At 34.7% G+C, this 13,443-nt stretch overlaps 1 protein-coding gene and 1 long non-coding RNA gene across 10 annotated transcripts in view; one reads left to right on the top strand and one right to left on the bottom strand.

Annotated features, from left to right (window-relative positions):
• Ube2g1 (ubiquitin conjugating enzyme E2 G1) overlaps positions 1–3,881 on the top strand; it is a 14,829-nt gene extending 10,948 nt beyond the window's left edge. The window contains exons 2-3 of the mRNA XM_015505883.2: positions 885–1,159; positions 3,734–3,881. Of these exons, the coding sequence (XP_015361369.1) occupies positions 885–1,159; positions 3,734–3,820 (362 nt within the window). The 3' untranslated portion in view covers positions 3,821–3,881. The remainder of the gene's footprint in view (positions 1–884; positions 1,160–3,733) is intronic.
• A 7,672-nt stretch (positions 3,882–11,553) lies between these two features.
• LOC107159413 overlaps positions 11,554–13,443 on the bottom strand; it is a 55,153-nt gene continuing 53,263 nt past the window's right edge. For all 9 annotated transcript variants that reach the window (XR_007345697.1, XR_007345698.1, XR_007345696.1 and 6 more), the window contains one exon: positions 11,554–11,644. This is a non-coding gene — a long non-coding RNA (uncharacterized LOC107159413). The remainder of the gene's footprint in view (positions 11,645–13,443) is intronic.

Below are 13,443 nucleotides of genomic sequence, written 5' to 3'. Positions count from 1 at the left end.
ACCCCCTGCCCCCAAAAGGAAGAAGTTAGGAGTGAAATGTATAAAAATATGGTACTCGCTATTTATAGAATTTGGAAATTTGGTTAATTTACAGCAATAAATTTTAATTAAACATCTTTTTCTAAAATTTACCCCTTAAAGTATGCTTTTTATCCCTCTCACCCCTTTTTTAAGAGAAAATTTTACCATTAAAGATTACTTTGGCCAATAGATAGGTAATATGTTTGTGTTGTGTAAATGGATTTGTGGATTAATGCTTCCAACTTTTTTTTTGTTAATTAATATTTTATTTTTCTCTGAACCATTTGAAAGTAAGATATAGTTATGTCAATACATGTCCCCTAGAAATGTTCTCTTATTCTTACTCATTATTACTTGTGGTTTGAATTTTTAAATGATTTTTAGAAAAGAAATGTCATGAATATCATGATATTGACAGATTTTCATGGGTTATATGTTCCTTTTTGTGCATTTGAACATAACTTTGCTTTTACATGATTTTGAAAGTACATCACTATATTAGTTCCATTTTCTTCGAAAAAAATTCTAAATCTTTGACTATCACCAATTTAAATCAGTAAGTTAGTGGGAAGACTAGAAAATCATTCCATAGAAACAGTTTCCCATGTTTTAGATCATATGCTTTCTACAAACGAGGAACAGATTTAGTAGTTGCAATCTACTCGTTTACATTGTATTAAGTATATTTCAATGCTAAACACCATCTATATGCTGTTTATCTTAAAAACTTTACACAAATGAAAAAGATAGCTTACACTATGGGTTTGTTGGATACTATGTGTTTGGTAAAATCTACAGCTTTCTTAAAAAGTTAGCAGATTCCATTTTGGAAATTTTCTGTGTAGTGGTAATGTTTTATACAGGTGTTATTGTAGATCAGGATCATATTTGTAATAGATACTTTATGTCATACCAAATTGGTAATATATTAAACAAAGTTTTATTCTCTAATTTCGCAGTTGATAAAAATGGTGATGTTTGCATTTCTATTCTTCATGAGCCTGGGGAGGATAAATATGGTTATGAAAAGCCAGAGGAACGCTGGCTTCCTATCCACACTGTGGAAACCATCATGATTAGTGTCATTTCTATGCTGGCAGACCCTAATGGAGATTCACCTGCTAATGTCGATGCTGCGGTAAGGTGTTCACATCCTTCTGTCCTCCCTCTTCCATCTTTCCCACCTGCCTCTTTTGGGACAGAACCTAGGGTGCTAGGCAAGATTTCTACTACTGAACTGTACCTTCAACCTGTCACTCTTTCTTTCCTCCTTTTCTTTTCTTTTCTTTCGGTGTAGATGGACACAACACAATGCCTTTATTTTTATGTGGTGCTGAGAATCGAGCCTGGGTCCCGCCCGTGCTAGGTGAGCGCTCTACTGCTGAGCCACAATCTCAGTCCATCACTATTTCTTTTAAGAAGACTCAACTTATTATGTGTAATATGTCCTTTTAAAATATATCTACATCAGGGGCTGGGGATGTGGCTCAAGTGGTAGCGCGCTCGCCTGGCATGCGTGCGGCCCGGGTTCGATCCTCAGCACCACATACAAACAAAGATGTTGTGTCCGCCAATAACTAAAAAATAAATATTAAAAAATATATATATATCTACATCAGGAAATAGCAATTTTGAACTAAATAACATATGTATTACCTCATACCATTTTTTGGTGATGCGAACACTTAAAAAATCCTGTCTTTAGCAGTTTTTAAGATTATTAACTTTAGTCACAAGATAAAATAGATTTTTAAACTTATTCTTTATCATTGTGGCTAAAATGATAAAAAGATGTAATTTGTGATATTAAAAATTGCACGGGCTATGGATATAGCTTATTTGTTAGTGTTTGCCTTGCTGTTCAAGGCCTTGGATTCCATCCCCAGCACCACACAAAAAATAAACTGGATACTAAGTGGAATAGGCATATTAAGAGCAGAGACTCAGGGCTGGGGGTGTGGCTTAGTGGTAGAGAGCTTGCCTAGCATGTGTGAGGCACTGGGTTCTATTCTCAGCACCACATATAAGTAAATAAAATAAAGGTCCATTGACAACTTAAAAAAATTTAAATACAGTGTGGGAATGTGTGGATTAAAAATGTAGTTTTTAAAATGTAATCAAAGTTATCAGTTTCAGATAATCTGTTATAAAATTCTTAGCTTTGTGGTAACTACAAAGCAAAATCCTATAGTAGACAAAAACAAGGAATCAAAGCATACCAATAGAGAAAACCACTTAATCACAAAGAAGATGGCAAGAGAAAGAAAGGATCACAAAACAACCAGAGAACAGTGAACAAAATGGCAACAATAGATCCATATTTACAGTTAGGGTTAGGATTAGAGAGCTCTCTTCTGGATTCCTATATCCAAATTAGATTGATTCTCTCACCCTCCCATGCTGGCTGCCTCTATTAGATTTTTCCTTTGTAGCTCTTCTGGATCAGATCTTCTGTTTCCTGGATCACATTTTTCTTTTCCTTTTTCCTATGGACTTCATCCTAACATTTTAGATATGTGGGAATTAAATCTAGAGCCCTTTCATGATTCAAGGTGCTTTATCCTTCCCTAAAGTTTGATTGATACTTTGTTTTTAGAGTTCTAGGAAGAAAATACAAAATTTAGACAGAATTAATTTTTTAGTTTTTATTATTGCTGACGGGAAAGTTGATTATAGGCTGATTCTCCATTGTTAGATGTCAACCACCCCCATTTCCTTTTAGGTTCTTTATTCTTGGGTCTTCTGAAATTTCGTACAATTGTATAAACTCTTTAATCTTTCACCTCTGAAGTCGGTATATACCTTTTGAAATTAAAGACATGTTTTGGAAAAATGTGTAATTGTTTTGAGACTTTATCCAATTTTAATATTCTTTCCTTTTTTTGAACTTGTTTTAATTTATACCCATATTGATCCCCTAGCATTATCTTTTATCTAAATAATGCCCTTTTTTGTTTTGGAGGTGGGTGCTGGGGATTGAACCCAGGGGCACAGTGTATTTGCTTATTGGTGTGTCTTGCTTTGAGGGGAAACCCCCCCTCCCCCCTTTTTTCTTTTTAAAATATCTTCCTTTGTAAAGGCAAGGATTGATGATTTCCATAGTCTTTGCTGTTCCTAAATTGATGATATGCAAAGAAAAAGAAGCAGGCTGAGCATTTTTGAGCACATTTCTGTTACTTTTATGCTAAATGAAATCACCTCTTTTCTCATTGGAACTGTGTTGGTGGTCTTATGTGTTCATGATTGATAAGTTATCTGTTTACCCCTACTTTCTACCTACTAGTACTCACTATCATTTCAGTGTAATGCATCTCACCTATCTACTTTAAAGATACAAGATAGTTTTATGTTGACTTTGTTTTCTGGTTATTTTCAAGTAAGGAAAGTTAGTAATCCTTCGAATTGCCCGAATGTCTTTTTTTGTAAATTGTAGCTTTCTTTCTAGTGTAACATAAAACCATAGCTATTATTTTTTGTGGTCTTTTCTTTTTCAAAAGAGAAATTTTCTTGTAAGGGTAATTAGCAGAAAATGTTTCTATTTGTATATTCCAACAAAGTACCTTACAAAAATACTTTTTGACTGTTTTCTGACTTTTAAACTTTTTTAAAGTATTCAAATTACCAAAAGATTATATTCAAAGTTAAAATGATTATTTGAGGTTACAAGGAAAAGTTTACATAAAATCATTTGATGTTACTTTTGTACCTGCAGAAAGAATGGAGGGAAGACAGAAACGGAGAATTTAAAAGGAAAGTTGCACGCTGTGTAAGAAAAAGCCAAGAGACTGCTTTTGAGTGACATTTATTCAGCAGCTAGTAATTTCACTTATTTCAGGGTGAGTTCATTTAAAAAATTATACTACTGTTCTGTCTTTTGGAAAATGCTATGTCAGTTTTTAAAAATCATATGATTTAGATATTTGAATTGTTCGTTCTCATTGGTTTTATTATTTTTAATAGTATTATCCAGAAATGCTTAAGGCTATAATTTAATCTGTTTGTTTTTTCCCTTTAGCTGATTTTAAGTAGAAATTTTGTTTTAAAATAGTTGTATGATAGTCTTTTTCTTTTCATGGTAAAATTTCTAATTTTTTTTTTTTTTTTGATACTGGGGATTGAACCCAGGGATGCTTTATCACTGAGTACCACCCCAGACCTTTTTGTTTTTTCCTTTTTAGCAACAGGGTCTTGTTGAATTGTTGAGGGGTTCACTGATTGCTGAGGCTGGCCTCCAACTTGTGATCCTACTACCTGAGCCTCCTATGAATAGCTAGAAAGAATGCAGCTACTACTCCCAGCTTCATTGGTTTTTTATGGGTGTTACACCCTCTTAAGAACAAAACAACCCTCAGGGCTTGTTCTTCTCACCCATATATGTTTTCCATTTATTTAAGAGCTTGATGACAACAAGGAAGTGGAATAAATTAGATAATATTGAAGCTTAAGCTTATTCATATTTATTTTTTAGTTGTATATGGGCACAATATCTTTATTTATCTTTATGTGGTGCTGAGGATCAAACCTGGGCCGCACGCATGCCAGGCGAGTGCGCTACCACTTGAGCCACATCCCCAGCCCTATTTCTATTTTATTTAGAGACAGGGTCTCACTGAGTTGCTTAGTGCCTTGCTATTGCTGAGGCTGGCTTTGAACTCTCAATCCTCCTGTCTCAGCCTCCTGAGCCACTCACTGGGATTACAGGTGTGCGCCACTGCACCTGGTTCCTAGCTGCTTCTTTATAGAACCTAATAAATTGTGAACAGTTAAAATTCTAACTCAGAATTTCCTCTCAGAACACCAGCATGGGCAATGAAAACTCTAAGGACCAGAATCAAAGTATATATACATACAAATCAATATTATTGCTCTATTAATACTTTTTGAATGCCTACTATGTGCCAGGACCACACCACACCTGACATGGGGTACAGCCTTAGTCTTCAATGTTTCATATAAGTTTTTCTATAATTAAGAGTCCCTTCCCAACCTACCCCCACCTGCTAATGGACTCTATTAACTAAAGGAATAAGTAGATCAAGAAGCAAAAATAACAACAAAAACACTTACAAAGTTCAGCACTAAGATTTTATGAAGTATTATTTTTTAGGATTTTAAAATTTTTATTTATTTTTTGGCACCAGGGATTGAACGCAGGGGTGTTTCTACCACGGAGCTATATCCCTACCCCTACCCCGTTTTATAAATTTTTTATTTTGAGACAGAGTCACACTGAGTTACTTAGGGCTTTTCTAAGTTGCTGAGGCTGGCCTTGACCTTATGATCCTCCTGCCTCAGCCTCCTGAGTCACTAGGATTAAAGGTATTCGGCACCAGGCCCACTAGGATCTTTTAAACATTTTACTTACTTGTGTCATTTTACATTTATTTAGTAAACAAATTCCTACATAATCTGAATAAAGTATTTCAAAATCTACTGTAAAGTCTCAAAAACATAGATAAACAACTCTCAGGAACAACTCTTCTTCTGATAAAAAGATCTCGGTTAGAATTGTTTTCTCCAGGGGCTGGGGATGTGGCTCAAGTGGTAGCGCACTGGCCTGGCATGCGTGCGGCCCGGGTTCGATCCTCAGCACCACATACAAAACAAAGATGTTGTGTCCGCCGAAAACTAAAAAATAAATATTAAATTCTCTTTCTCTCCTCTTCCCTTCCCTTCCCTTCCTCCCTCTCCCCCTCTCTCTCTTTTAAATAAAAAAAAAAAAAATTGTTTTCTCCAGTTTTCTGAAGTGAGGATATTGAGTAATCTTTTGAAACAAGTTTTCTGGGGCTGGGGATGTGGCTCAAGTGGTAGCGCACTCGCCTGGCATGCGTGCGGCCCAGGTTTGATCCTCAGCACCACATACAAAACAAAAGATGTTGTGTCCGCCGAAAACTGAAAAATAAATATTAAAAATTCTCTCTCTCTCTCTCTCTCTTTAAAAAAAAAGAAAGAAAGAAACAAGTTTTCTATGCCATTCTATGATTATTTGTGAGAATTTCTTTATTTCTACTACATCATCTAAGGGTGTTTAATATAAATTTTAAGCAAAAGGCAATTCCTTGTTTCCTTTTCATATCAAGATATGAGGTACAGATAAGGACTTTGCTATATTTTTAAATATTTCAAAGTGTTTTTGCTGTTATCTATTTGCCTTATATCTAATGTCTTTCTACATTTCCTATAGATATCAGGTTTCAAAAGTTGAAGACAGTTTGAAATTTGAGTAAAGACTTGGTCACAGTATTTACATTGTTTAGAGTATCTATGCATTATGAATTCTTCAGTGATAAGCAATGTTTGAGAAATTGCTAAAAGGTCTACAATAGTTTTTCACTCATATTATCCTTCCACATTACAAATTCTCCAGTGCTGAGTAAGGAATGAACAACTTTAGAGACATTGTCGCATTGGGTCTTTGTATAATTTCTCTCTTCTATGATTCCTGTAGTGTGCAATAAGGGTTGAACCATTTTTAAAGTCTCTGGCACAATGTTAACATTTGTAGGGCTTCTCTCTAAGTATGAATCTTCTACTGTTCAGTAAAGTGTGGCCTTTGAGTAAAATCTTTTCCACATTCTTCACATTTGAAGGTGTCATGTCATTTTAAACAGTATAAGTAAGAATAAGAAAACTTTTAGGTTGAATTATATTTTTAAAAGATTATATATTTTATGCAGCCATAAGCAATATGAAGTGACCATTATCACTGCCTCCTCACTCAGGATTAACAGTTTTATTGAAATTTCATAACATCTAATAAATAATTAGCTTTTCCAAATTTTTTTTCCATGACAACTTTCCACATAAACAGACATTTTGAAAAATGTCTGTTCTTATCCTTTAGCCAGTTATGTGGTTAAGTGTTTAGATTTACCTTTACAAAATGCTTCCCAATTTACCCCTAAATAATTTGTGTTCTTTCCCCTGGTACTAGGGGTTGAACCCAGGGCCTTGTACCTGCTAGAGGGAAGCACTCTACTCTACCATTGAGCTACATCCATTTTTGAAAATTTTTTATTTTTATTGTGAGACAGGGTTTCACTAAAATTACCCAGGCTGGCCTCAAACTTGCAATCCTCCTACCTTACCTTCCCAATGACCTGGAATTATAGCATGTATCACCATGCCTAACTCCCGTGTATAATTTTTAATGTACTTTAGTACATTAGTACTTTCAATGTACTTTAGAGCTATTCTTCATTTCTGATAGAAGATTCAGTGAAGAATTCTATATTCAGGGAACTATCATTTCCTTTTAGTCTCTCTCTCCCTGTCTCTCTCAGTATTTTCAATGTTTATTTTTGAAGCTAGAGAGTTCTTGTTCCCAACATATACCAAATAGATGATAATGATTGGGCACAGTGGCGCACTCCTGTAATCCCAACAAATTTGAGGTCAGCCTTGGCAATTTAGTGAAACTCTGCCTCAAAAAATAAAAAGTGCTAGGGAATGGCTCAGTAATAGAGTGCCCCTAGGTTCAATCACCAGTACAATAAATCATAACTTTAAAAAACAAAATCACTTGTGACTTTTTATTCCATTTATCTTCAATTCACTTTGCTATTTGGTTTTGAAAATTAAAATTGTTTCTCCATAAATAGCTAGCCATTAGTCTTTCATCAATAATTGAAAAACACTTCTCTTCCAGCGTAAAACTAAAATCTCTGAACAATGCATTCTAGTTATATATCCTTTCTTGAGAATACAGATCCAAAACTACGAAAAACTGACACTGAAATGAATCTGACGTAATTTTCCCATGTACATGTGAAAACAACACAGTGAATATCCCACCATCATGTACATCCATAAGAATGGAATCCTAACTAGAATAAGATATATTCCATGTTCATGTAATTATATCAGAATGAATTAAAAAGAACCACAAAACACACAAAATTTAAAAAACTGGCTTGCCCTCATCTTCTCCACTTACTCACTACTTATACCTTATGAAAACTGGCTTCTGCTGCCTATCGGGATACTAACGTTATTTTCAAAAAAATGGTCTGGATAACATGTAAGAACTTCAATCTAAGTCAATCCTTCTGGCCCAACACAAATGATACTTGACAGCATCTTCCTGGATATATTTTCCTCCCTTGGCTTCCATGTCAATTCCTTCCTCTTGATTCTTCAACTCCACTTTCTCTCAGCTTCTCCTTTCCTCCCCCCACCCTTTTTTTTTGGTACCTGAGACTGAACCCAGAGGGGCTTTAGCACTGAGCCACATTGCCAGCCCCTTTTAATATTTTTTATTTAGAGACAAGGTTTGGGCCTTGCTAAATTGGCTAGGCTGGCTTTGAACTCATGATCCTCCTACCTGAGCCTCCTGAGCCACTGGGTTTACAGGCATGTGCCACCACAACCAGCCCTAGTTTTCCCCTTCTTTAACCTGACTTTTGACGTTATCCTAATCTCTAACATTTAATAACTGTTTCTCTGGGTAAATTAATTCATTCAGTAGATCATACTGTTATCTGTCATCCTGAGGCAATAACTTCTAAGGCCCTAGATTCACTATTGAACCAGAGTTTTATCTAATTATCTATCTGAACATATCAGTGTATCTCAAGGGGGAGGGGGACAAAATTGAATGCATCTAAGCCACTCAAAAGTATTATTTACCCTATAATAATTTTGTAATACATTTACTGAGATATAATTCACCTACCATACAATTCACCTGTTCCAAACATACAATATAATGGTTTCTACCTACTGTATTTACAATTGTACAACCACCACCAGGATCAATTTTAGAATATTTTCATCATCCCAAAAGACATCCCATACCCAACTGGTAATAACTCCTTATTTCCACCCAAACACCCCTCCAGCTCTAGGCAACTACTGATCTATTTTGGCCCTACAGATTCCAATTATTACATATAAATGGAATCACTGTGTTATTTTTAAAAACTGGCTTTGTTCATTTAACATCATGTTTACAAGGTTTATCCATGTTGTCACTTGTATTAGTACTTTATTTCTTTTTTATTTGACAAGTGATAATCTATTACACAGATATAATGCCACATTTTATTCTTCCATTCATCAATTGACAGGCATTTGGGTTGTTTCTACTTTGGGGTTAATAAATTTTGCTAAGAACACTCTTGTATGAGATTTGGGAGGCATATGTTTTTAATTTTCTTAGCTATCTACCTAGGAGTAGAATAGAATTGCTAGATCATAATGATAACTATGCTTAACCTTCTAAGGATCTGCTAACTATTTTCCAAATATCTGCACCACTTTACATTCTTCTCAGTATTATATGAGTTATAATTTCTCTGCTTCATTATTAATACGTGTCATTACTATTTTTACTACAGCCATCCTTATGGGCAAAAATGGTTATCTCATTACTTTCTGAAATGGCTAGTCAATCCTAAATTCTTATGTCTTTATTTCCACTCATATCTGGTAATCAACAAGTGAAAAGAACTAAATCATCCTTTTTGATACTATTCTTGGTTCAAGCTTTTACTGTTTCTTACTCTGATACTGATATGTCTGTCTGGCTTCTTTTTCCAATCTTCTACTAGTCTAAGCTTTCTGGAAGGAAAATATAATCATGATGAACCCATGGAACAACTTTAAACTCATCAATTTAATGAAACTCTACAGCCTGCAGAATAATGTTCAAGTCAGGCATATTCAACATTCAAAATTCCATTCAAGAACATATCTAGAATCCTTAACTCCCTCCTTTTCAGCTTCCAGAAAAAAATGGATACCTATATCACTATCACCTCACAGCTTCACCATTCTGCTTAATGCGCTCCTCTTCCGCAGAGACCACGACATCTTATGGGAAGTATAGCTGAGAAAACATCGCTGTACTCCCAGTGCTTTCCAGATACTCACATTCTTTAACTATCTTGCTTGCCCCAGTATTTCTCTTTTCCATTTCAGAATTACTTTTCACTCCGTCCTATAGCTAATTCTTTCTGTAGCTGCCATCCCTACCCCATCACTTCCTCAGGTATCCTTTCTTCACTAATTATCCTTTCTCCAATAAAATTTTGATTATTTCCTTCTCTAAAGCCTGTCTCTACAAAATGAAAAGTCTCCTTTAAAAATTAAAAAAAAAGAACATCAATTTTCCTCCCAAACTTGTGATGCTATCCTCCCTCCTGACAGGAAGGAAGTTTCATTATTTTGCTTACATATATGCACTTATTTAATTTTTGCAGAGAAAGTAAGATTCATAGAGGCTTTGCCTAGAGTCACACAGCTAATTTGTAATGAAACAAAATTGAGAAACTTTGTTGGACCTTCTTTCAAAGCAAGCCCAAGAAGAATGCCTATTACATATATCAAGTAATCCAAGTGAAAGCAGAAGAAATTGCACTACCCAAAGTCCAGAAAAAGATCAAAGAAATGTCACGAAGTACATCACCAAATCAAGTATCCAGGAATCAGGCAGGACTATCATTAATGCCTTCTGTCATTATTAACTAGAGATATTACTTTTATCTTCTTCTTCTATTTTTTTGGTGCTGGGGATTGAACCCAGGGCCTTGTACTTGCAAGACAAGCACTCTACCAACTGAGCTATACCCTTAGCCCCAAGATACTACTTTTATGACCCTGCTGTCTTAATAATGTAATGAAATGTAGTAGTTCCAGTTCTCTATTTGACTGTTCCAGTCTCTCATCATACATATATATATGTGTGTATGTGTGTATATATATATATATATATTTTTTTTTAAAGCCTTGATACCCCATTTGCTTAGGATAAATCCTTATTTAATCTGCTCATTCATTCCATCATTCCTCTCACTGACTCTTGCTTAATTTAATGTATGTATTTCTATTCCTTGCAACCAACAGAGTCTTCAGAATAAGATGCAGAACACAAATTAGTATAATAGTCTAAAAAGAAAACTAGTAAAAAAACAGAAAAGAAACCCTTGCAAGCTCTATCACACAAACCAAAGCCAAAAATTCAGGGAGCCTGTGTATATAAAAGAAGCTTATCTGGCCTAACCTTTGGTCACAACATAGATTTTACAGGGCAGCCAATCTTTGGATTAAACAGGTCAATGTCATCACTCCATGCACGGCAGTATTGAATGCTTTCAAAGCTATGTATTTCCCTTGTCTATGAATCACCTATGTGGCAAGTGGGAAAGTCCTTTGTAACAGCTAAGAACATAGATAAAAGTTATGAGTAGCCCATGTTCTAAAACTGAGTTAACGAAATATATACTAGAAACCTATGTTTCATGATTTCTATGCTCTTTGTAATTAATACTATTCAGAAACTGCCTGTAATTTGGAACACTGAGTCTCAAAAAGAGGAGAAATCTAAGTAAATAAATAAAAAATAATATTTTCCATGTGATCTATTAGTTCTTCTATCTTAAAAAAGCTATTACAAGGCCATGTGCACAATGAACACAATGAACTTAAAAAGTAAATTCCAAAGCAATTTCACCAAGAACTATCATCTCTGTTATTGACCTTGAAATCTTTATATTTCAAGTAAAAACAAAACCAGATAAACTTACCATTTGGGTGCCAGATTTCTGTAATGAATTTCATTTTAGGAGGCCGGAGGGGATAATCTTTTGGGAAAGTGAGATGAGCCTTAAAAACACCACCTTCACTGAAAAAAAAACGAAAACAAGTTCTTGCCTATAAGTTCCTGCTTATAAGTATACAATCATTAAAACAAATATAAAACAAGAGTGTAGGCACTAAAAGTAAACATAGTGAATAATTCAAGGGTTCAAAAGTAAACATAGTGAATAATTTGGATTCCCTACAGATAGTTTATTAAACTCGGTGTTTGAGGTAACTATCATACCTATAACTTTATATTAAACTCTCAAGAGAGCTAGTAAAAGGAAAAAGAAATGGTTTGGTAAAAGAGGCATCCAGATCAGATCATCAGTAGCTATGCTATGATCTTTCCATCATTTCCCAATGCACTTATAACAAAATTCAGAAAGTTTAACACTGTTTATAGGGCTCGAGTTGCCAATTTATCTACATTGATCTCAAACTATTGCTCTTTTTTCTGTTCTAGCCAGTCTTCTTTCAGTTCCTCAAACACACAAGTTCCTTGTCATCTCAAAGCTTATATGCATTTGTTGTTCCTTGTCTGGGAACCAATGTGTTATGTGTCGAATATTGGGAGTACAGCCGTGAACAGAATACAGTCTCTGAAGGAATTTGTAGTCTACTGACTTTCCAGAACCGTGCTCATGAAAAGAACTTTCTGCAAAATTAAAGATGTTCTATACCTCTGTTTGTTCAATATAGAGTCACTAGCCACAAGTGGCTATTGGCTACCATACTGGACAGCCTAGTTATAAATCAATGCCATTTAACTGGGAATCATTTTTGAAGAAATGTCAATAAAACAATAAAATGATGTATATAATACCAACTAAAACCCAAAAGATCAAGTCGGCCTTAAAGGGCAAAAATGACCAAATTCCTTCCTTGGAACCCAGATGCTAGATATTTCCTCTGCTTGAAATACCCTTTTCATTTTTCTTCTGATCATCATTCACTCAGCTTTAACTGTTACCTAGACAAAAGATTTTCCCAATCTAGTCACTAGGTCCCCTCTATCACACTGACTTCTTTTAATTTACTGCAATAGCAGTTCGCATATCTGATTCTCTTATTATTCAGTATGTACACTCCATTAGAGCAGAGTCGTGATTATTTCAGATCAATGAGAAATGGAATTCTTAGATCATAAAATAGTTTTGATTCATGAACAAATATACATTATATATTTAAACTAGATAAAATTCATTATCTAGTTATGCTAAGCATTGTTCTAAATAATTTTTTTTAAAAAGAACAAAGCATTAGCAATCATTGTGAAGCTTACCATTCTAGAATTAGAAACAAAATATCTAGAAAAAAAAGAATACCAGTAATAAGTACTATTTTAAAAAGCAAATATTTATAGAATAAGCCCATTTGTTTTTTAAACAAAAATGTGGACACATTTGTACACAAATAGAAATATGTCTGGGAGTATATCATCAGTACATTATAATGGTTAACTCTAGAGAGAGTATGATACGGGATCATTTTACTTTCTGATATACACATTTCAATATAGCTTGAATTTTAAAGTACAAGCAAGTATTAACTTTTCTGTTCAAGAAAGCAAGATGCAGGTTCAGATTAAGTTTTTTGTTTGTGGTACCCAGCATGAACCCACAAAGCTACATCCCCAACCCTTTTTATTTTCAATTTTGAGACGGGGTCTGGCTAAGTTGCTTTGGCTGCCCTTACAGGGGTGCATCACTGCAATGGAACTAAGTTCTAAAAAGATAAGTAGATCACTATTATCAAATACTTGTGTGGGCTGAGGCTATAGCTCAGTGGTAGAGTGTTTGCCTTGCATGCACAAGGCCCTGGATTCCATCCCCAGCACCA

The sequence above is a fragment of the Marmota marmota genome, unplaced genomic scaffold, assembly GCF_001458135.2.
Source record: "Marmota marmota marmota unplaced genomic scaffold, marMar, whole genome shotgun sequence".
NCBI classification, from domain to species: domain Eukaryota; kingdom Metazoa; phylum Chordata; class Mammalia; order Rodentia; family Sciuridae; genus Marmota; species Marmota marmota.
This window is presented reverse-complemented; position numbering and strand designations above follow the sequence as displayed.